General features: G+C 33.0%; 1 protein-coding gene across 4 annotated transcripts in view; it reads right to left on the bottom strand.

Annotated features, from left to right (window-relative positions):
* CDK19 (cyclin dependent kinase 19) overlaps positions 1-24852 on the bottom strand; it is a 208353-nt gene that overhangs the window by 9050 nt on the left and 174451 nt on the right. For all 4 annotated transcript variants that reach the window (XM_031964406.1, XM_031964405.1, XM_031964407.1 and 1 more), the window contains 5 exons: positions 17921-18064; positions 17663-17732; positions 6873-6945; positions 3531-3628; positions 2633-2711 (listed from right to left, as the gene is read on the bottom strand). In XM_031964406.1, coding sequence (XP_031820266.1) covers positions 2633-2711; positions 3531-3628; positions 6873-6945; positions 17663-17732; positions 17921-18064 — 464 coding nt within the window. The remainder of the gene's footprint in view (positions 1-2632; positions 2712-3530; positions 3629-6872; positions 6946-17662; positions 17733-17920; positions 18065-24852) is intronic.

Below are 24852 nucleotides of genomic sequence, written 5' to 3'. Positions count from 1 at the left end.
CTATAATCTGAAGAAAAAAATACTGTAAACTGCCAGGAAAAAAAACAAAACAAAACAAAACGGAAAAACAATTCAAGTATCAAGTAGCCACATCTCCTCCCTCAATCCTTTGCATGATTATCCAAGATCTGGCAGGTTCTACAATAAAGGACTGGAGGGCCTTCTGGAATAGGCAAAGGAGCTGAAATTACAACCAGAAATCAACTATTCAATGAGGCTGAGCATCACCTTTCAGGGGAAAAGAATCAAGTATATACAGGGGAGAATATAGGATGGAGGGAAATACACAGATGGTAATAATAACTATGAATGTGAATGGGATGAACTGTCTCTTAAAATGGAAGAAGATAGCTGAATGGATTAAAGCAGAATTCTACAATATTTTGTTTAGAAGAAACACATTTGAAACACAGAGATATATTCAGAATAAGCTTTAAAGGCTGAAGCAGAATTTATTATGTTTCACCCACAGCAAAAATAAATAAATAAAGAAAGAAAGAAAGAAAGAAAGAAAGAAAGAAAGAAAGGGTATAGCAATTCTGATTTAGATAAAGCAAAATACAGATTTTATCAAAAGAGATAAGAAAGGAAACTACATCTTGTTAAAGGATACTAGACACTGAAATATTATTGATACTAATTTTATACACATCAAATGGCACAGCATCCAAATTCTTAGAGAAGAAATTAAGTCAGTTCAAGAAGATACAGACAACAAAAGTATACTAGTGGGGTAACGCAAGCTCCTGCTCTCAGAATTAGATAAATTTAACCATAAATGAACCAGAAAGAAACTAGGAAAGTTATCCCATTTTAAAACAAGAAACTGAACAAGTCATCAGTGAACTCCCTTAAAACAAACAAATAAACAAACAAAAAACTCTAGGGTCAGATGGATTTACAAGAGAATTCTACCAAACACTCAAAGAAAAATTAATTTGGGGGAAATTAGCCAAACTATGAGAAAATAGCCAAATTCCTTCTGTGATATAGAATGGTGATAACACAAAAGTAAGAAGGGCCAAAACAGAGAAAGAAAATTACAGACCGATCTCCCTAATGAATATTGATGCAAAAATTTTAAATAAAATATTAGAAAAGAAATTATAATAACTTATCAGCAAGATAGTATATACTAATCAAGTGGGATTTATATCAGTAATGCAGGGCTAATTCAATCTAAGGAAAATTACCATTAATCATATCAATAACAAAACTAACAGAAATCATTAATTTCAATAAATGCATGAAAAGCTTTTGACAAATTACAGCACCTATAAAAGAGCATAGGAATAAATGGAGTTTTCCTTAAAATGTTAAGCAGCATCTATCTAAAACCATCAGCAAGCATTATTTATAATGGGAAGAAACTAGATGCATTCTCAATAAGATCGGGGTAAAACAAGGATTCCCATTATCACTACTATTATGAAATGTTGGCTTTAAAAAAAAAATTAAAGGAATTAGAGTAGGCAATGAGGAGATAAAACTATCACTTTTTGCAGATGATACACTTAGAGAATCTAAGAGAGTCATATAACCATCTATAGTCATGAAAAAAATGCTCTAAAACGCTAATGATTAAAGAAATGCAAATGAAAACAAATCTAACATAAGATTAGTTAAGATGACAGGAATAGATAATGATAAATGTTAGAGAATGTGGGAAAACTGGGACACTAATTTGGAATAATGCCCAAAGGGTTATAAAACAATTTCATACCCATTGATCCAGCAGAGCCACTATTGGGTCCGTATTTCAAAGAAATAATAAAAAAGGGGAAAGGACCCACATGTCCAAAAATGTTTGTAGCAGCTCTTTTTGTGGCAAAGAACTGGAAAATGAATATATGTCCATCAACTGGGGAATGGATGAATAAGTTATGGTATGAAAGTAATGGAATTGTATTGATCTATAAAAAATGATGAACAGGCTGATTTTAGGAAGGCCTGGAAAGATTTATATGACTTAATGCTAAGTAAAACAAGCAGAACCAGGAAAATATTGTACACAACAAAAGCAAGATTGGGTAATGAACAATTACGATAGACTTGGTTTTGAGTTTTTCTCAGTCGTTCAGTGATCCAAGACAATCCCAATAAACTTTGTATGGAAAATGCCATCCACATCCAAAGAAAATTATGTAAACTGAATGTAAGTCAACACATGCTATGGTCATTTTTTTTTCTTCTTTTTTTTTTTCTTCTTGTGGTTTTTTCCTTTTCTTCTGCTTTTTCTCTCCCAACATAATTCATAAGGAGATATGGGGAAAAAATACCCTACCCGTTTTTTAAAAACATAACTGGGGAAAATAATTTTTTTAAGTTAAAAAAAAGATAGTAATGTCACTCAAATGCATCTAATAATAATTAGCTATAAATAATGATAAATAGTCTTGAGCCTATAACTTTGTTTACTATATTTTGGACTTATAAGTATATTTTACAATACCTGGACCTCCCTGAGAACTGAAGGAAACAGACTATTAACTATTTTTCTGGGCATAATAATTGTACTTGCTCATTTATTACTTGCTATCTGGAGAAAGTTGTGGGAGTGACTGGGGCAAAGGGAGATAGCAAGAAACATGAGCAAAAAAAAGGACTTTTAATTATACCATGTAATTTGTACCTTGTCTCCTTTTTCTTCAGGCTCATCCTCATTAAGAAATTCTCGTTTGGGATATGGAATCTGACAGCCAGCAAATACACTGGAAAACACCATAAAATAAATGACTATGAATTATTTCTCAAAACTACATATAAATCTTTAAATCTTGCGAGTGTAATAATGTCATGTGGTTGCTCACCCTTCCCTCATTTCAATCTATGTCTCTCTATGTTTAACCCCAATTTGCCAATACCATCTGGGTGCCTTTCATTACAATATCTCTCCATAGAAGCAAAAATACAAATACAATTATTTATGTTATTTTAGTGCCGAGTTGCCATCTCCAAACTCAAGCCTTATGACAATAATAATATTTTGATTTCTAACAGCTAAAGTTGAACACAATTTGCCTGTACAACTGGAACAAATTTCTCTGAGAGATATTTGTTCTATTTCTGAATCAGTGCAGAAAATTGCTTTAATGGGTATGACAAAGATGATGATGATGATGAGGTACTGGGCATACAGCACAAGTTTCCAATTTTGTATTCCTTTACTGGTTTATTAGCTCCTTGCAGAACTAAGGCAACCTTAAGAGGCCACTTGCCTCTTTAAACTGTAGTTCTGCATCATAAAACTGAATGTTCTCTCTCAATAACTTGTTGAAGGTTTTTCTCATTCTATACCTGACCTGGTTCACAACTTATTGAAATTTGTTTGTTTTGTTTGGTAAGTGGGGTGGACAGAGGGAAACCCAGAATCCCAAATTCTTTTTCTCTATAAATTTCTCTAAGGTAAACTTAGGAGAAGACGACCCTTTATTTTCAAGTACAAATTCTGTTTTAAAATGTCCTTTCTGTGTTCAAATTTTTATCACTACATACAAAGAAGGTAAAAAGATGTGGGGTGGGATACGTACTCTGATGTAGGTAGAGGGTCCTCTTGGAAATAGGGATCCTGCAAAGCTTGTTCTGAGGTAATTCTCTTTGTGGGATCCATTGTAAGAAGTTTCTGAAGCTAGAGACATGACAGAGACATGGAATGAATATTTAAAATTAAATTTGGTAGGTATAGGTAGAGGGTATATATGTGTGGGGAAGTGGATATAATGTATGTATATGTGCATGCATGCATGTGCATTTTACAAAGGTATACTCTGGCTCACTTAATCATGAGAAGAATTCACTTATATAATATGGTTATATAACTGGCAGAAATCATCAGTTGAAATATTTTATCATTTCCTATTCATGGCAGTTACTAGAAATGAATTCAGAATGAGAAGAAAAAGTATTTCTTTGTCAAAATAGGTGATACAGGAGAAAAAAAGAAATGGCAATTTGAAGACAAAGAGTCAAATTCATCTTCTAACACTATTTGTATGACCTTGGGCAAATTACTTAAGTTCTCTATGATTCAATTTCCTCATCTGTTAAATAAAGTGGGCAGCTAGATGGCCCAATGGATAGAGTACAAGGCCTGTAATCAGGAAGTCTTGAGTTCAAATCTGCCCTAAGACATGTAGCTATGTGACCCTGGACAAGTCACTTAGCCCTGTTTGTTTCAGTTTTCTCAAATGTAAAATGAATTGGAAAAGGAAATGGCAAACCCCTGTAGTAGCTTTGCCAAGAAAACCCCAAATGGGGTGTGGAAGAGTTAGTAATGACTGAAAAGACTGAATAACACCAAAAAATAAAGTAGTTGAATTAAATGCCCCTAAAGGTCTCTTCTCTCAATATATGATCCTTTGTTTCAGATATTGAATTTCTGTGCATCAACATCATAGAAAAGATCTGAGAATAAAACTAAATTCAAACATTATTTATTGGGAACATACTATCTATTCAAATGGATGGTATTACACATACAAGGAAATAAAAGTAAAAAATACAGCTGCTATTCTCATTGAGCTTTCAAGTTTCAAGTTTAAGATACATGAGGAGACAGTTTAGGGATTAGAGAAAGATTATTTAGGAAGAGCCTGATGAGAGGAAACAAGAAATGAATGTGAAGTAAACAAGATATCAGGCCTGAACTAGGGTGGCATTAAGAAATGGAAAGTAGGAATGGAGTATGACAATCTTGTTTGAATTCGTGGTAACTGGAAGGATTACCAATGCAATCAATATACAGAAAAGCCAAGAAAAGGAGCCAGTTTCCTTAAAATTGGGGAGTGGTGGGATAGCTAGGAGAAGATACTCTAGGAGGGCGTTGGAGATGCTATTAGGAGATAGGTCTATGCTAGAGAGAGAATTGGCAGGCAAACATCTGCACAGAAGTAATAGCTTGTGCCACAGAGATCAGTGATATCAGTAAACAGTACAGGGAAAGAAGACTAAAGACCAAACAATGCCATATCTAAGAAGCAGAAGAAAGAAGAACGAATGGAGGGGAGAAGAAAGGAATTATCAAAATAGCTACCACTATCAAATACAAATGCTTCTGTTGAGTATGTAAGTCCTTCACAATTTGAATGCACATTCTCATTCCACTATCATGAAAACTGATTGCATGGTGGTTTCTTACACATGCCATTTCATCTCTAATCTCTGTTCCTTTGCAAAGACTGTCAACATACCAAGAATGAATTCTCTTCTGATCTCTACCTTTGTGAATCCCTAATTCTGTAAGGCTTAGATTAAATGTTCACTATGACACAAAACCACTCCTAATATAATACCCTCAAGCTGCTGGTGTCTCTGTTACTTTATATATTTTTTGAATATGTGTTGCATGTACTTTTATGTGCATATGCCATCTTCCTTGATAAAATGCAAGCTCTTTGAGTACAGCAATTTTTGTTTTTGTCATCGATTCCCAGTACCTGGTATACAATAAACATTTCATTACGGCCAACTGATTACCACCTTTATGTATAACATATATAATATAAATATATATAAAATATATATTTATATATAAACATACTTTTATCAGAAACATTTCAAAGAGAAAATGGTGTTCAACAAAGTCAAATGCAATAGACCACAGAATCAGTTTTAGAACTGGAAGAATCCTTGAAAACACACCAAGTCAACTTCACATTTTACAGATGAGGAAACTGAAGTAGAGAGGTCAAGAGAGTCCCAATGGGTTCCACAGCTATAAGAGCATCTAGGGGAGATTTGAATCCAGCTCAAGAAAAGATAAGGAATGGGAGAAGAAAAGGATACTACATTTAACAATTAGACTGTAAGAAGACAGTTTCAGTAAAGTAGTGAAGATAGAAATTAAACTGCAAAGAAAACAGGCATAAATAGGTAAAGCAGAAACAATGAGTACATACTGCTTTTCTGAAAGACTTAAGGATTGAAAGAATGAAGACAGGACACTAATTGGAAGGTGTATCAAAAAAGATTTTAGAATGGGGAACCACAAGCTGAAGAGGAGTTAGAAAATAAGTAAGATGTAAGGAATAGGAGATTAGTGATGAAGCAAGATTTTCCAAGAGATAAGAAAATATGAGATTTGAAGATAGACAAGGCAACAAACTTGGGCGGGGGGGGGGGGGGGGGGGGGGGGGGGGGGGGGGGGGAGGGAGGGGGGGGGGGAGGGAGGGAGGGAAGAAGGGTTGTTGGAAAAGAAGGCAACAGAATATACAGGGAAAGAATGATCAAAAATGTTGGTGGAGCAGACAAAAGATAAAAGAAAAATTTTGAGGTGAAGAGGAAGGTATTTGAGAGAAAGGAGAAGGAAGGGAGAAAAGAGAATTTGCTTTTATGTAAGCAAAAACTGTGTGCCAGAAACTAGGCTAATCATTTTTCAAATATGTTTCATTTGATCCTCAAAGCACCTTTGAGATAGGTGCTATTATTGTCCCTATTTTACAGTCCAATAGTACTGAAGCAACTGCAGTTAAGGAGATAATGTGGTAATAGATTTGAATAGTTCTTTAATAATACAATAGATTCAATGATTAGTAAAATTTTTTAAAAAATTCTCTTAATGCTGATTAGAACTTTATATCAGTGAGATTCAAAAATTACCATAGTAATTCACAGTTGGAAGTGGTGATGAGGGGAAAAAAATTTCAGGAAAGAAATGAAACAAGGATCCCCCTTTTGCTATGCAAGTTCCATATTGTTACAAAACTGTAATTTTTTATAACCATAAATTTTCTTAGAGGGGAATAAAAAGTATAAATTCTTCAATAAATTATTAAATGTCATAACACAAAGTTCTCTCCCATTCTCATGAAATTTTAAAAAAGAGAATAGTTATTTTTTCCTGATAAATTATTGCTTTAAAAAAATAAACTTACCAAAAGGAAAACTTTGCTGTCAGGCTTCACTTTGTGTTTTTCCATATATTTTATGAGGCTACTATTGGCATACCTGAAAAAAAAAAACGCATTAAAAATTATATTTCAATAGTTATAAAAATCTCTGATTAAGAAAATCAGTCACCAGAAAAAAGTATTAAATATTTTGTCACCCGTGCCTCATATAATTTTTCCTTTTAATAGCGGATGTTTCAAAGCTGTCTTTCTTATGTACATGTACATTCAGTAAAAAAAAATTTATCTGTGTAATGACTGAAAGTGGTATTGAGAGTGAAGTAACAATGGGTAAAGGAAAAGTGATAAGTATTTCTATTTTCTTGGTCTTAATATTAGACCTCCTCTTTCTTTGGGCAATCTTCACCATTTTTGGCTCCTATGTTTTCACCCCTAAAAAAGAAATCTGTAGGCTAATATGATTACTGAAGCATCCTATTGTTCTATTCCAACCAAGTTTTTTCAATCTGATTGGAGGGCTAGAGGGCAGAGTGACAAATTCTTCCCAATGCCTTCCTTTAGAGAAGACAGAAACTGGACTTTATTCCACTTTACATCTTCTTCTCTTGCCTAGTTTTAAGTCTGTAAAATTTTCATCTCCTTTAGAACTCCCACTCCTGCTTTGCCGTCCCCTTCTTTTATGTATAAGATTTTAGATTGTAATCTCCATAAAGGCAGAGACTATCCTTCCTTACTTCCTTGGTTCTTTCCTTCTCTCCCTTCTTTAAAACTGGATCCCTCAGTACTTAGCATGGTACCTAGCACAAAGTAGCTACTAAATAAACATTTACTGGATTATTAGATTGGTTTGTAAAATGTAAACTCTTTGAGTGTAAGAATTTTTTTTTGGTCATTTTTTTCCTTATTCCTAGTACTTAGCCCACCATCACAAAAAATGAAATGTATTATAGTTTAACAGATAGAAAGCAACTTGTTACTGATGTAGGAGCCATCCCTCAATCAGCTATTTGAGTATAGTTAGATTACCAACTTGTTACAGTCAATATCAAATGAATACAAAACTAGAAGGAAATATATTATATGAACCTGAAAGAACGTCAACTTGACCTAATTTAATCAAATTACTGATGTCAAATATCAGAAAATTAAGAGGAAAAAGGTATTGAAAGTTTAGCCAATTACAATAAAAAGAAGACCAAAAAATTTCTCAATCAAATAAACATTTATTAAATAACTTCTATATGACACTCAACATGCCAAGACTGGGTATGCAAAAAGGAGCAAAAGAAAGTCCCTGCCTTGAAGACTTCACAATCAAGGAGACAACCAAAATATGTAAAAACAATCTATATATATACGATAAACAGGAAACAATTAATAGAGAGAAGACACTAGAATTAAGAAAGTTGAAGAAGACTTCCTGTAAAAGGTAGGATTTTGGAACAGCCAAAAAACCAGTACCACTGGGCTAAAGTGTAAGGGAAGTAGAATATGAAGATGAGGAGAATGGGAGGCAGAGGAGGAGGAGAATTCTGAATGACAAAAGGAACATTTTGTATTTGTTCCTGAAGGCACTAAGAAGTCACTAAAGTTTACTTGGGGAGATAGGAGAAAGGAGAAGAGGTGGTAATGAGGGGATGGGAGGGAATGACATGGTCCAATGTGTGGTTTAGGAAAAAAGACTTTAGTAGATGAATGGAGAATGGATTGGAACAGGGAGAGACTTGAGTTAGACAAACCGACCAAAAGACTAAATAATTCAAGTATGAGGTGATAAGGGCCAGAACTACAGTGATGGCAGTATCAGAGAAAAGAAGGAGGTGTTTCAAGATTTTCAAAGGTGATGTCAGCAGGCCCTGAGAAAGGACCTGATATTATGAAATGAGAGATAAGATAATAAGGAATCCAGGATGATTCCTAAGTAGTGAGCCTGGGGGATTTAGAGCATAGCTCTTTACATTAACAGGGAATTTGTAAGGGAGGTAGAAGGAAAGATAATGGGTTCTTGTTTGAACAAAATGAATTTAAGATATGTGAAAGGCAGCTAGAGATGTGAGATTGGAAATCATCTGAGAGACTGGGGCAGGATAGTTAGATTTGAGAAACACAACACAGGGAAGATAATTCAACTCATGGGAGCAGTATGGCCAGGGGGCATTATCTTGATGAATACATAGCAAAGGAACTTGAGGAATTATCAGAAAAGTAGGAGAATCAGAAAAGAATAGTGTCCCAAAAACCAAGAGAGAAATGAGTATTAAAAAGGAGAAAGTGATTAACAGTGTCAAAAGTTACAAAGAGGTTAATGAAAATGAGGATTAATAGAAGAGTCTCAAAAATAATCTTTGTAAGTAAATATTTGGCTTACTTGCCATATGGAAAGATATGGCAGGTTTGAAAAACCCTTAGAATGGCGGTGAAAGTGAACAATAGCTCATTATAAAATAGTAAGAAGTTGTGGAAAGAAAAATCAGTTTAAAGAAAGATTTTTGAGAGACCTAAGTTATCCAAAGGGAGCATTTAAGATTGAAACTGTAAGGTAAATTCAGCAAAGATTTACAGCAAAAATTAGAATAACTAAATATTAGTTAGAGTAACTAAAATACTTAGACTCTAACATCACAATCCTAGATATGCTTTTTTAAAAAAGGTAGAAATGTAGAAGTAGAAAAGTAGAAAGAAAATAAAGATGGAGAAAGCAGTTGGATTAAATAATTGCATGTTGGTGACAACATGTTTAAAAAGTCATCTTTTTGACAATGTGGAAGAATTGATTCTCACAGTATCTGAAGGCACATGTGAAAAAAAATTTTTTTTTCTATTCTTCCCTAGCTTTATAATTTCATTGGTGTATACAATTCCCAGTGATCAAACTCGTTCTACCAAAGCAAATCAGAAATCTCTTTATAAATTATAATATTAGAGTTGATTGGGGCACTGAAAGGTTAAAAGACTTGAAAACAGTCAACAAGACATATAGTGCATGTGTCAAAGGCAGAACTGGAACCAAAGTTATTCTGACTCCAAAACTGGGCTCTTTTCCCACTATGCTACACAGTCTATCATCATCATCATGAGGAACAGCATCATTAAAAGGATTGAGAAAATCAGTAACTATTTGCCCATATGCCTAAATTCCCATCTAAATAATATTATTAAGAAAATAATCCAAGGGCAGCTAGGTGGTACAGTGGACAGAGCACTAGCTTGGAAGTCAGGAGGGCCTGAGTTTAAATGTAACCTCAGACGCTTAACTCCTAGCTGTGTGATCCTGGCCTAGTCACTTAAGCCCAATCACTTCAGCAAAAAAAAAAAAAAATCCATACGTTCATTATAGGGACTCCTTTGATAAGGATATTAGAAGAGAATAGGCAGTATTTTATAACCAATATACTACAAACCATATTTTTATTATCAAAAAAAATGATTAAAAGAGTATTAGATTTCAATGTGTTTACTATTTTGTTAACAACAAAACTTTATTTTTTTTTTACTTTTTTATTATAATAACTTTTTATTGACAGAACACTTCCTGTTCCGATTTTTCCCTCCCACCCTCCACCCCTTCCCCTAGATGGCAAGCAGTCCTATATATGTTGAATATGTCCTACTATATCCTAGATACAATATATGTGTGCAGAACCAAACAGTTTTCTTGTTGCACAGGGAGAATTGGATTGAAGGTAAAATAACTAGGAAGAAAAAACAAAAAACAAAAGTTTTTCATTTACAGTGTTTTTTTTTTTGGGTGTCCATCATTGATCAATTGAAAAGAATTAGGTCTCTTTTTAAAGAAAATACTTCCATCAGAGTTCTTCAATAGTATTGTTGTTGAAATAAATATTCCCTTTCTGCTATTTCATTAGATCAGTTTCTAAGTTTCCAAATTTTTGTTTATCCTTGGTCTTTTTAAAAAATATTCCATAAATTTATACCACAATTTAAAATTTCCCAAATGTGGGATCATTCTTTTCCAGTTTTAGCCCTATGAAAGGGCCAAAAATTTTGGTACATAAGGGGGTTTTTTTTTAGTATTCCCGGGTATGGTAGTAGATGTGGGTCAAGAGTATGAAGTTTGATAATTTTTGGGCATTTGTTTTCTAGAATGGGGATTGCCAAATACCATGTGTCCCAGTTTTCGATCCCTCCAAAATATTTTTTTTTCTGTATTTTGCAACTGAAGGTTATAGGGTATCTCAGAGTTGTTTAATTTGATTTGATTAATGATTTGGAAAACTTTTTCATTGAGGGTATAGTTGAATTTTCATTAAAATTGTTGTTCATATCCTTTGACTATTTTCAATTGTAGAATGGTTGTTTCTTTAAATTAGAGTCAGTTTTCATAATTTTTTTGGGAAATAGGTTTTTAGAATTTAACTGTGAAGATGTTTTCCCGTTTGTTGCTTTTCAATTTTGTTTGTTAGTTTTGTTTGTACAGAAGTTTTTAATTTGATGTAATTTTTTTATTTTGTGATCTTGGTTTGTTTGTTTTGGTCAAAACTTCCTCCCTAAAGTCTGAGAGATAAATATCCATGTTTTCCAATTTTATTTATAATTTTATTTTTAGTTTAAATATGGACCCATTTTACTTTTTTTGGTTTAAGTGGGTTCTTAATTTTGCTACTTTTAGTTATCCCGTTTTTTAAATAATGAATTTTTACCCAAAAGGATTTTTGTTTGTAAACTTGATTGTAAGGATATTTGTTTTGTGAAATTTACTGATTAATTTAATCTTTTTTAGCCAATACCAAATGGTTTTGGTGATTGCTTTATAATATAGTTTTAATCAGGTAAGTAGGCATTTTATTTATTTTTTTTTTTTTTTAATTTCTTTGAGATTTTCAATTTTATTATTCCATAAATTTTGTTGTTATTTTTTCAGATCATTAAAAATATTTTTTTTAAGTCTGATGGTATAGTATAAATAAATAGATTAGTTTAGGGAGTATTGTCTTTTATTATATTTGTTTGCCTATCCAGGAGACTTAATATTTTTTCCAAATTATTTAAGTCGATTTTATTTTGTGGGAAAGTTTTTTGTAATTTTGCTGATATAATTTCTGGATTTCCTTTTGGAGAAGATTCCCAAATATTTTATGTTGTCAAAGTTATTTTGAATGGAATTTTTTTGTATCTTTGTGTTGGATTTGGTTGGTGATGTATAAAAAATGTGAGGATTTATAGGGGATTTATTTTAAACTGAACTTTATGTTATGAATTATTTCTAATAGCTTTTTAGTGAATTTTTAAGTTTTTCCTTTTTGGTTTTTTATTCTATTTTAATTTTCTCATTTTTTGTTGAGGTAGTGTTTAACAATATTAAATAATATTGGTGATAGGGCAAACTTGTTTTCACTGCAGATCTTACTGGAAAGGTTCCAGTTTTTCCCCGGGTTTATGATGCTTACTGATGGTTTTAAATATATGCCCTGACTATTTTAAGAAAAAGTCCATTTATTCCTTATACTTTCAAGTGTTTTATTAGAATGGATGTTGGATTTTATCAAATGCTTTTTCTGATCTATTGAGATGATCAATGTTTTTGTTATTTGGTTATTGATATAGTCAATTATGCTAATAGTTTTCCTTTATTGAACAGTTCATTCTGGTATAAACTACTTGGCCATAGTGTATTAATTATCCTGGGATGATTTTCGTAATTTTTGCTAAATTTTTGTTTTAAGATTTTGACTTATTCATTAGGGAGATTGGTCTATAATTTTCTTTCTCTTTTTCAGCCACCTGTTTAGGGTATCAAATTTGTTTGAAAAGGAGTTTTTAGGACTCCTTAGTCCCTTATTTTTTCAAATAGTTTATATAGCATTGGGGTTAATTGTTCTTTAAATGTTTGGTAGAATTACATGTAAATCCATCTGGTCCTGGGGATTTTTTCTTAGGGAGTTGGAATAGCTTGTTCTATTTCTTTTCTAAGATGGGACTGTTTAGGATATTTACTTTTCCTCTGTTAATCTGGGAAACATATTTTGAAGGTTTTCTTTCATTTATTTGTTGTTTAATTTATTGCCATAAAGTCGGGCAAGATAATTCTAATTATTGCCATTTCTCTTCGTTGGGGTTCTCCTTTTCATTTTTAAGACTAAAATTTGATTTTCCTTTCCTTTTTTTTAATCAGATTTACTAAGGATTTGTCTATTTTGTTGGTTTTTCATAGAACCAACTCTTAGTTTTATTAATTAATTCAATAGTTTTTTTACTTTCAATTTTATTGATCTCTTTTATTTTTAGAATTTCAAGTTTAGTGTTTGACTGGGAGTTTTTAATTTGTTCCTTTTCTAGCATTTTTAGTTGCAAGCCCAATTGCTGACCTTCTCTTTTCTATTTTATGCAAGTAGGCCTCTAGAGATATGAAATTTTCCCTTATTACCGCTTTGGCTGCATCCCACACATTGTGGTATGATGTCTCATTATTGTCATTTTCTTGGGTGAAGTTATTAATTATGTCTATGATTTGCTGTTTCACCCAATCATTCTTTAGTACGAGATTATTTAGTTTCCAGTTATTTCTTGGTCTACTTTCCCCTGGCTTTTTGTTGAGTGTAATTTTTATTGCATCGTGGTCTGAAAAGGATGCATTTATTATTTCTGCCTTACTGCATTTGAGTTTGAGGTTTTTATGTCCTAATATATAGTCTATTTTTGTATAGGTTCCATGAACTGCTAAAAAGAAAGTGTACTCCTTTCTGTCTCCATTTTGTTTTCTCCAGAGATGTATCATATCTAACTTTTCTAGTATTCTATTTACCTCTTTGACTTCTTTCTTATTTATTTTGTGGTTTGATTTATCTAATTCTGAGAGTGCAAGGTTGAGATCTCCCACTATTATAGTTTTGCTAACAACAAAACTTTAATCTGAGAAAATACATGCTAAGGTTTTCTTACCTGCAGGAATTCTGCCTAAAGGAATGTATATCTTGGGGTTATGGGTTAGATTTATTTCTTAAAGACCAGGCATTAAATCCAAATCACTCTATATCTCCCTGATAACAAAAGGTCTCAGGTAAAGCCCCACTTGGTCATTGTTTGGGCCCAGATTGGCGTGAATGTAAATAGCAATTGTTTCTGTTTTGCCGGGAATCTATGAGGGTCTTCCCCTCTCAGATTGATTTTCTTTCTTTGGACTAGATAAAAGAGGCCATTCTTTGCCTCATTTCTTACCTAGCTTTAATCACTGATTGGGCTTTGCCTCAAACTGAGATCTGTTAATAAAAAAAAACCAACCAAACAAACAAACAACAAAAAAAAACACCTTAGCTTTAAAAGGCCAAGGTCTCCCACTGCATCCAGGGACATTTCCAATCATCCTGATCTATTATCTAGTCACAGGACCCAGTGGAGGCTCCTGTGGAGGACAAAGTAAGATTGATGACTCTGCAAAGCCATGTCTCACTTAAATTCAATTTACTCGTATGTCATGGCATCACTCCCCTGATGTCATGTTCCTCTTTGAGAAGGAAAGACAAAAAAAAGATAATCTCTGACACAAAACTACAATGAGTTAGATACAGAATTGAATGGAGAATATGCTGAATCACACAGAAAACTGTTAGGTTCTATTAAGGAGCCTAAGTTTTTCTTAAAACAAGGACTCATTTTTTTTATTACCAACATTTTTCTGGCACTGTTGTAAGCCTAAAAAGCAGGAAACATTAGCTGCCAAAAATTAGTGATAGATCCATCAAAAAACAATGGAGATGGGGGGACGGAGCCAAGATGGCGGAGAGGACACGCATTTCTTTCTGACCTTCTCCTACAACCCTCAGACTAATTAGCAAATTCAGCCTTTGAATTAGCTCTGGACCAGCAAAATCCACAAATATTGGAAGTGCAGCAAATTACCAGCAGGAGATAATTTTGAAGATCGAAAAAACAGGCAGCGAAGCACAAGCAGCACAAGCACAGATACTGGGGCATGCAGGCAGTGCAGACCTGGGACAGTGAAGACACTGAAGAATCTATTGGGAGGAATCTACACGAGTACTGGCTACTCTGCCCTGGTTACAAGCCAGTAGATCAGCAGAGAAGTTATAAAACATCCAACATGAACACAAAAGGCAAATAATGAACCTTGAAACACAAGAATCTCATGGGACCTGGATACGCTCACCCAGCACTGGGAGTGAGTCAGCACGGACCCAGCGTGGCTGAGGCTGCTTATAGAGGAAGCTTGGACAACCTCCCTTGTCCTAAAAATAGATTTTAACTTTTAAAAAATGAGTAAAAAAAGCAAAAGAAGCAGGACCATAGACAGTTTTTATGGTGAAAGAGAAGAACAGATTTTAAATCCTGAGGAGAGTAAAAGCAGGTTGTTTCCAGATGATGCCCTAAAGGGTGATATAAATTGATCCCCATCACAAAAGGCTCTCCTTGAAAAAATTAAAACAGATCTCAAAAGAGAGCTAAAAGAAAAATGGGGAAAGGAAATGAGAACTTTACAAAAGGGTTTGGAAAAGAAAACAAATTATCTGAAGAAAATTTATTATAAAATAGACTTAGTGAAATGGAAAAAGCATATTACTCCTTAAAAAATAGATCTGACAAAATGGAAAAAGAAAATAACTTCTTAAAAAACAGAATTTGTGAAATGGAAAAAGAAAATAGCACCTTAAAAGACTGAATTTGTGAAATGGAAAAAAAATCCATAGAACAACTCATTTAAAAATTCAATTGGACCAAAAAAAAAAAAGTAAATGAAGAAAATAATTCACTAAAAATCGTAAGTGAACAAATGGAAATGAATGACTCAATGAGACATCAAGAATCAGTCAAGCAAAACCAAAAATATGAAAAAACAGAAGGAAATGTAAAATACCTACTTGGGAAAACAACTGACCTGAAAAAATAGATCTATGAGAGACAATTTAAGGATTATTGGACTTCCTGAAAACCATGATGAAAAAAAGAGCCTAGACATTATTTTTCAGGAACTCATAAAAGAGAACTGCCCAGATGTAATAGGATCAAAAGGTAAAATAAGCACTGAAAGAATTTATTGAACACCTCCTGGAAGAGATCCCCAAATTAAAACTCCAAGGAATATCATGGCTAACTTTCAGAACTAATGGACCAAGATAAGAATATTGCAAGCAGCCAGAAAAAAAAAATTCAAATACAGAAGAGCCACAATGAGGATTACCCAGGATCTTGCAGCTTCCACCTTAAAGGATCAAAGGGCCTGGAATTTGATATTCCAAAAGGCAAAGGAACTTGGAATGCATCCAAGAATAAACTACACTGCTAAACTGAGCATTTTCTTTCAAAAAAGAAGATGGACATTCAATGAAATAGGTGAATTCGATTCATTTCTGATGAAAAGACCAGAGTTGAATAAAAAATGTGACTTCCAAATATAGAACTCAAGAGAAGAATAAAAAAGTATAAAGAAAAGAATTCTTGAGAACTGTATTTCTATTATGGGTATACATAGAGAATGCATGTGTAAGTTGATTTTTCTGATATAATATAAAAAAGAAACTAAAGGTGGAAAGAGGATTATACCAGAAAATGGGCAAAGTGGAGGTAAAATGAGGGAAATTACATCTCATGGAAGAGGAAAAAAAATTCTATTATAATTGAGGGAAAAAAGGAAGAGGGATGAGCATTGTGTGAATATTAGTCTCATCAGATTTGGAGAGATATTAGACATATTTGGATACACAGAGTAACTTCTCTCACCTTATAGAAGAGTGGAAGGGGAAAGGGAAAAAGGGAGGGGTAGGCTAATAGAAGGGAAAACATTAAGAAAGGGGGAGGGGCTCTAAAGAGGGAAGGCTTTAAAGCAAGTGGTGCTCATAAGTAAAATACTGAGGAAGAGGGAAAGGGGAAAAGGAAAGAGAAAAGTATAATTTGAGATAAATAACATGGCGGGAAAAACAGAATTAGTAATCTTAACTGTAAATGTGAATGGGGTGAACTCTCTCATAAAGCGGAAGTGGATAGCAGACTGGATTAAAAGCCAGGCTCCTACAATATGTTGTTTACAAGAAACATATTTAAAGCAGAGTGATGCAATATCAATACTAAACATATATGCACCAGGTGGTTTCGCATCTAAATTCCTAAAGGAGAAGTTAAGAGAGTTACAAAAAGAAATAGACAACAAAACTATAATAGTGGGAGATCTCAACCTTGCATTCTCAGAACTAGATAACTCAAACCACAAAATAAATAATAAAGAAGTTAAGAAGGTAAATAGAATACCAGAAAAGTTAAATATGATAGATCTTTGGAGAAAAGTGAATGGAGACAGAAAGGAGTACACTTTTTTCCCCCCCTAAAAAAGCATTCCTTTTTAAAAATGGTCTAAGATACCCACAGTCTTGTTAATATGTTTTCCTGCCAGTGTGGAATTTCTAATAAACTCTTAGATGGCATCTTTATTCTTCAAATAGATTCTTTACTTACTTATTCTTCATCAATTCTAGGATACATCAAATAAATATATCATTTTTATTTTCTCTCCCCCATTCATCAGTCTAACTCTTTGATATTCAATGATACATGTTATTTTATCATTTTAAATATAGTAATAAAATCATGTGACCTTGAAGTACTTTTATTGTACTAGAATAGAAGAAATATTTAAAGTATCTATTGATAATACCTTTTATATATCTAGAATCCGTCCTTTATTTAAAGTCTTTTTTCTTTTTCATAACTATTGTACATGAATCATTTCCTACTTTCACAAACAATGATTCACACCTAGTAAAAAGTATGATTTAAAAAAAAAAAAGCTTCAAACATTCTCATTGGGAGTTTTTGTTCCGGCTATATTTTACATAAAAAGTACTTACGTTGTTCTTCTGAAGTCTTTTTGAAGTGTGGGATATTCTGGCATTTTTCTAATATCTTCCCAATCTTTATCTTACAAAAGAAAAAAAAGTTCTAATTATGGACACAGATTGATATAAAGAAGAGATATTATGGTTTATCCTTCCTTAATATTTCAATGGTTACTGGATCCTAAGATATAATTATCTTAAAAGCTCACCATCATATTTAAAAATAAAACATACATATTATACACATTTTCTTTAATAAGAACAAATTACCTGCTGGGAATCCCATGACACTAAAAATACGATCTAGTTGATCATGATGAAAAGGATTGCTTGTTTTAATATCTTCTTGACGACAATGAAAAATAGGCTCTGAAGTCAATAGTTCAGCAAATATGCAACCAATTGCCCATATATCTATGAAGGAGGAAAAGACAACTTATCATATGGATGTATTATTACATTCATTGATTTAAATTCTCTTTATCATAGAAAAATTAAACTCTACATATATAATTTAGTTTGTTCACTAAATAACTGAAAAGAACTACATCAAAGATATTTACATATATATGGTTAGTACATACACATGAGAGTCAGTGTTGCATAGTAAATAGCATGATGGTTTTAAAATCAAGAAGACTCAGTTTCAATTTCTACCTCAGACTAGCTATTTGACTCCAGAGAAAATGAATTAATCTTTTCTTTTCTTTTTTTTGGCGGGGGGGAGAGAAAGGGAGGCAGTTGTGGTTAAGTGACTTGTCTAGGGTCACACAGCTAGTTAAAAAAAAAAAAAAAAGAGACTAGAATTGAACTCAGATCCTCCTGATTCCAGGGTCACTGCTGCCTCATGACTAAACATTTCTGACTCTCGTGTTCTTCACTTATAAAATGTGGCTTATGTGAGTTCCTTTCTCACAAGGTTATTAATGAGGATAAAATGAGATTATCTGCAAACTTTAATGACCTACATAACTGCATGCTAATGTTGTTGCTAAGATGGCTGTATTGCCACATTCCAGGTCAAAAACCAAACAAAAAATATTTGTAAATTTCTAGGTAAAGGTTACTTTTTAGCTATTGTCCTCAGTAAGCAATGTATTCCAGTGACTTAGAGCAAAACACCATTTTCCAAATACCAATGACAACTTAAGCACCAAGATATTCAAATGATAACTTAAAGCAGAACATGATGCTCCAGATAATGATATTATAAAACAAAAACTCTAAATATAGTTGTTATTCTCCTTCAAGATAATCAAAAACATAGTGATAAAGTAGTATTTATGAAAGCTTTTTTCAATCTAAAAAGCAGTACATACTACAACAAATACCTAGAAGAGATCCAACTTTTATATGAAAGTCTATCAACTTTAGCTTTCTCAGTGTATAGACCCAAATGCTAGCTAAGTAACACTGACAGCAGGGTTTAAACAAGTCTAACAAATGTGATTTAACAGTTCAGCAGACTAACTAAATAAAAACAAATTCTTATTAAAAAACATGTCAGATTTTATTATTTGTTATATGAAACAAAAACACCTTATTAGAAAATTAGTATAAAAATTATTTAAAATTCAAGTCACTGAATCTCAGGAATAGTATATCCCATTGAAGTCATATTTTCAGATAACAGAAGCTAACCATTTCAAGCAAAAGAACCATTTTTGCTAATATATTTCTTCCTTAAATAAAGATAATAAATGTTTCTTATAGTTCAGGCTCTTTGTTATAATATTCTTTAATGAATGAACAGTTATATTTCTTCTTGTGGGTTTCTTATTTCCTTCCTCTAGGATAGACCATTATTAACTTTCCCTCTAACAACACTCTTCTAGGATGCTATTTCTATTCTGCTAATAATAATTTATCTTAAAATCACTGAGGTTCTGAGTGAAGTATACAATTATAGCATAAAGGATTGTGGTATTTATTTCTGCTAACTTTCCTGTTGAGTGGCTACAAGTCTAATCTTCATTTAAAGTGAGGATAACTATATTAAATCTTATGAGTGATCTCTATAAAATTAATTTACATAAAAAATATGTATGGGCGATTTATGAACAATCTGAATATACATTTATACAAATTTTAACACAGAAGCTGCTGAATGAAATTATCATTTAGAACAGAATCACCACTAATTACAAAGGTAAAGTGTAAAAAAAATTTTTAAAGAGGGTCTAACTTTTCATTTGAAATGGGATGATGGTACTATCTTAAGAATAAAATGTTTATCATTTTAATAAAGAATATTCATTGAGAACTTGCTATAAGTAAAATAGTACAATAGATACTATAACAATACCAGAAAATAAGTAAAGCTCCCATTCTTAATGAATTTATAAAGAACTGGCCTAGGAAAAGAAAGGAAATGCAGAATACAGGGTATCAAGCTGCTTATTGTTTTTTTTTTTTTTTCTAATTAAGACAGAATATTTTTCTAAGCAAGAAAAAAATTTTATTTTTTTAACACAATGTAATTTAATATATTATATAATTAATAAAATTAATTATTTTAATATAATAATATAGAATAGAATAGAATTTTTAAACTTTACATTTGAGAGGACTCAAAGCTAAAATATATCTGAAGGTTTTGTCATTGCTTGTTTAGTCATTTTAATTGTGTCCAATTCTCCATGACCCTGTTTGGGGTTTTCTTGACAAAGATATAGGAGTAATCTGACATTTCCTTTTCTAGCTCATTTTATTTTTAAGATAACCATAAAGTTAACTGACTTGCCCCAGATCACACACCTAATAAATGTGTGAGGCCAGATGCTCATTCCAAAGAAGAGTTAAAAGGGCCATGGTGGTTATATTCAAATGTTTAAAAGAATGTCATGTAAAAGAGGGATGAATCCTACTCTCATTGGTTTTAGAATTAAGAGCAATGGGTCAAATTTGCAAATACAAATATTGTCCTGATGTAAGGAAAAGCATGTTGCCAGTCATTATACTCAAGTAAAAATTCAATCCAGGAGGTAGTGAGTGAGTTCTCTCTCATTAAGAAGTCTTCAAGTATAAATGAGATGATAACTTATTGGGAACATCTTAAAAGGGGTTTGGGGTTGGAAATAATCCTTCCATTTTATGATTATATCTGATTTTAAAACTTTTGGTGAAGAAAAGAATAAAGCTGTGCCAAACCCTTTAGCAAATTAGGTACTGCATCACCTCTAAAGTGCTAAGACTGTTAGAAGTGTAATGTAGTACTTCTGGACTTTAAAAACATCTTTTTGCCAAGTCATTTTCCTTTCTCATCCTGAAAGTCACTGTCAGGAACCTGCTGAAGCCTCCTGAGTAGGGAAGTGAAATCTTGAGATCAATGCTTTAGGAATATGTGGGGATATAAAATTTTAATAAAGTTGGACTAGAAGCTTAGAAAATTATTAAGAGGTTGTTACAATAGTCCAGATGCACACCTGTGTTCTCATAATAAGCATGGAAAAAGCTGGAGAACACTCAGCATGGAACAGGGTAACAAAAGACAAAATAATAAATGCTGGAAGAACTAAGAGAAAAGACAGGCACGTGAACATATTGTGATATTGTGATATCCCAATATTCTATTTAAAAAAAACAGAAAAACTTGTGACTACAATAAAAAATTTATTAAATTATGCATGTTCTTTGACAGCTAGGTAGTTGCACAATGGATAAGACTCTTATTCAAATCTAGCCACAGAAAATTCCTGTGTAACCTTGGGCAAGTTACTTAACCTGTTTGCTAATGGAGAAGAAAACAGCCAACCATTTCAGTATCTTTCAAGAAAGCCCCAAGTCCACATGGTTATGAAGAATCAGACACAACTGAAAAATAACATTTTTAACTCAGGAATATGGTGCACATACCCCAAGGAGATCAAAGATAAAGAAAAAGATGACATTTATGAAAATATTCATTGTAGCCTCTTTTGTGATAGTAAAGTACTAGAAGAAAAGTAGGTTTTCACTAACTGGAGAATGGTTAAACAAATTGCAATAGATACATGTAATAAAATGTTATTCAGTTATTTTAGTTGTATCTGGCTTTTCATGACCCCAATAGGGGGGATTCTTGCATAAGAGTGGTTTGTCTTTTCCTTCTTCAGCTAATTTTACAAATTAGAAAACTGAGGTAAACAGGGTTAAATGACTTGCCCAGGGTCATACAGCTAATAGGTGGCTGAGGCTCAGGAACATGACCTAGGATTTTATTCACTATGTCACCTTAAACATGAATAACTCAGAGAAGCCCTGGGAAAATCATGTGAACTGATAAAGATTGTAGTAAGCAGAGCAAAAAGAGCAATTTTTACACAATGACCACAAAAATGTAAAGTAAAACACCAAAGGAATTGAGCAATATGATTACCAATTATAATTTCAGAGGACAGATGGTAAACCATGCTCCTTCTCCTCCTCTTGGAAAATAGACCATAGAATTACTCATAGCTTTTCAGCCATGGACAAAATGTTGGTTTATTTTGCTTAACTATCCATCATTGGATAGTTAAGCAAAATAAACAAGACAAGAGAGTCTTCCATGGTGTATTTTTGTTTATCCTTCAATTTTAGACCTGCTAATGCTTTCCATCTATGGAGATACTCCAGACTAAGGTCCCAAACAGACCCAGGAACCTAATAGATAGCAAATATTCCCCAAAATAAGTCTCACTGTGTATACTAAAAATCAGGACTTCTGAGACACACAGGCAACCATGCTACAGAAAGGGCTATAGGTGTGGCTTACCCACATCATTTTGGTACAGTATATTTCCTGTCTTAACCCAGTTTCTGAAAGAAGTCATCAGATAAACTGATAGAGTTAAATTAACAGTCAGCATAAAAAATTGGAGCTCTTACTCCAAGGACTATTATGCACAAAAGAGCAAAAGGGACTTTACACCTCACAGAGTTAGCTTGGTGTGAGAATATGTGTAAACTTGCTGAAGCAACTCCCTCTTTTAACTAAGATCTGTCAGTCAGTCAAGAAAGATCACTAAGCATCTATAACGTAGCAGATACTTTATTTGAGCCCTGGGAACACAAATAGGTTTAAAAAAAAAAAATCCTTGCCTTCAAGCAGTTTATAATCTAAAGAGAAAAGACAAAAGGAAGCTGAAAAGATGGGAAGGTATTTAAGGAATGATGGAGAAATCAAAAAAGTCCCAGAGTAGTGCAGTCAGGTAGAAAATGAGAAGTTTGGACAGAACTCTTTCTTTACTTAGATGCAGGTTCTGGTATACAAAGAACTATTGTTCAATTTGTAGAGTGCTTCACTCCCCACTTTGTCAGTCACCCACATTCACAATCTTAATGTCATCTTTGACTCCTCATTGTAATATTTAACTAATCAGTTATCAAAACTTATTTCAATCTTCACAATGTCTCTCCCTCTTCACTCATATAACGCCTAGTTCATGCCCTCTTTGCCTCTCACATTACTGAAGCCTATTACTGGGCAACTCTGTTTTCAAAATTATTCTTTCTCCATTGTATCCTCCTCTATCCTGCTTCTAGTCAGATGCAAAAAGCCTATATTCCTATGGTGATAATAGTTTTGTAGAAAAATAAATGTTTCTTTTATTTCTTAATAAAAAGCAACTGAGTAAATGACATGGGTGAGGAAACATTTATTTTTTATTTCAGAAATTATGGGCAATGGAGTGGAGAATTTAAAAATTAATTACATTATTCTGATATCTAAATGGTCACTGCCTATAATTTGGTTCCATTGAAGGAGATAGGATGGGGAATGAGTTTGGCACCAGAAAACTTCAGTTCAAGGATCAACCTTAAATACCAATACAATCACAAACACGTTGCTCAACCTCTTTGACTTCAGATTGCTCATCTGTAAAATTATGGAACTAAAATACATGATATAAAGTTCCTTTCTAGTTTTAAATCTATGAATCTAGATGAATGTGTAGAATAGGATTAGACACAATTCCTTTGTAAAATATCCCCCAACCTCCTGAACCATTGATGGAATATAGTTTCTAGGGGAGACAGTAGTAGGGAGATCCCCCTGACGTTAAAGTGCTTTTGTTCTAATAATCTGTCCATCAATGACTGTAAAAGTCTTCTGGCCTAGGATTATAATAATAATTCTTCCCTTAGACATTAGGGAAGATATATTAGTGATCCTGAGACTTTCTTACCTTAGAGTGTTATTGTTCTAACAGTCTTGTCTGTCAATGATTCTAAAGTCTTCCGGCCTTAGGATAGTCCTAGATCTTTGGTCAGATATAACCAAATTCCTAAGACCACTACTCAGTTCTACCTTTAGGTCATAAAATTAGCATATCAATGACAAGAACTGGATAAATGGAAATGGATAAAATCCTTGCTCCTGGTCCTTTCCTAAAATTCTTTTGGAACTTAGCCCACTTCAACTGCAATTACAATAAACTTTATCCTTTGACTTGGATATGGATTCAAGCCTGCAAATTCTTGAGACCCCAATCTTTTGCAGTCTCTTCTGAGCCTTAACATGATGCTATTTGGTGCAAAGGAGAAAGTATATTTAGGTTGGCCTTGAAAAGGACACTGCATCTTATTACATTGCAAAGATAGTTTTGGTTTAATAACAATGAAAAAATATAAATATGTTCAAAAGAGAGAGGTTTCAATCTTTTTAATGCACACACTGAAAAGAATCTATCAAAGGTAGTGTTTTGCTAAAGAGCTATATCATTTAGGTAGTAAGGTTCAGAAGCTCACTTCTAATAAATTGTAAACATTAAGCTAAAGGACAAAAGTAAAAAACATTTACCTCACAGTGAATGTGTATGTGTGTGTACACACACATACCTTATTACACTTCAGTATGTGGTATTCAGTTTCTACAATATTAAGTTTGGCAATGTGTTTCATAATTCTGAAATAAAATACTTTGAGGACCTGCTTAATTTGATTTTCTTATTATTTAGCATGTGATCCTAATATGATAACTTCACCCTGTTATGGTCAAGGGCTATTGTAAAGGGCTGAAATTCTTGAGTAGGTGCACTTGGACAACCAAGCATTTAAGGCTAATTACTTATTGGACAATACTCTATTTGTATATGAAAATGGCCCACCCCACTATTCTGTGCTGGCTCAATGATTGGTGTATATATAGAATTGTAGGAGGGAATAGGGAGTGGAGTAAGACAAGCCAAAGTAATTTTTGGGCAGGAGACAAAGAGGAGAGGTGTGGAGATTCCTGTGTC

Source organism: Sarcophilus harrisii, chromosome 4 (assembly GCF_902635505.1).
Source record: "Sarcophilus harrisii chromosome 4, mSarHar1.11, whole genome shotgun sequence".
Classification (NCBI taxonomy): Eukaryota; Metazoa; Chordata; class Mammalia; order Dasyuromorphia; family Dasyuridae; genus Sarcophilus; species Sarcophilus harrisii.
The sequence above is the reverse complement of the archived record's forward strand: the minus strand, read 5'-3'. Positions and strand labels throughout refer to the sequence as shown.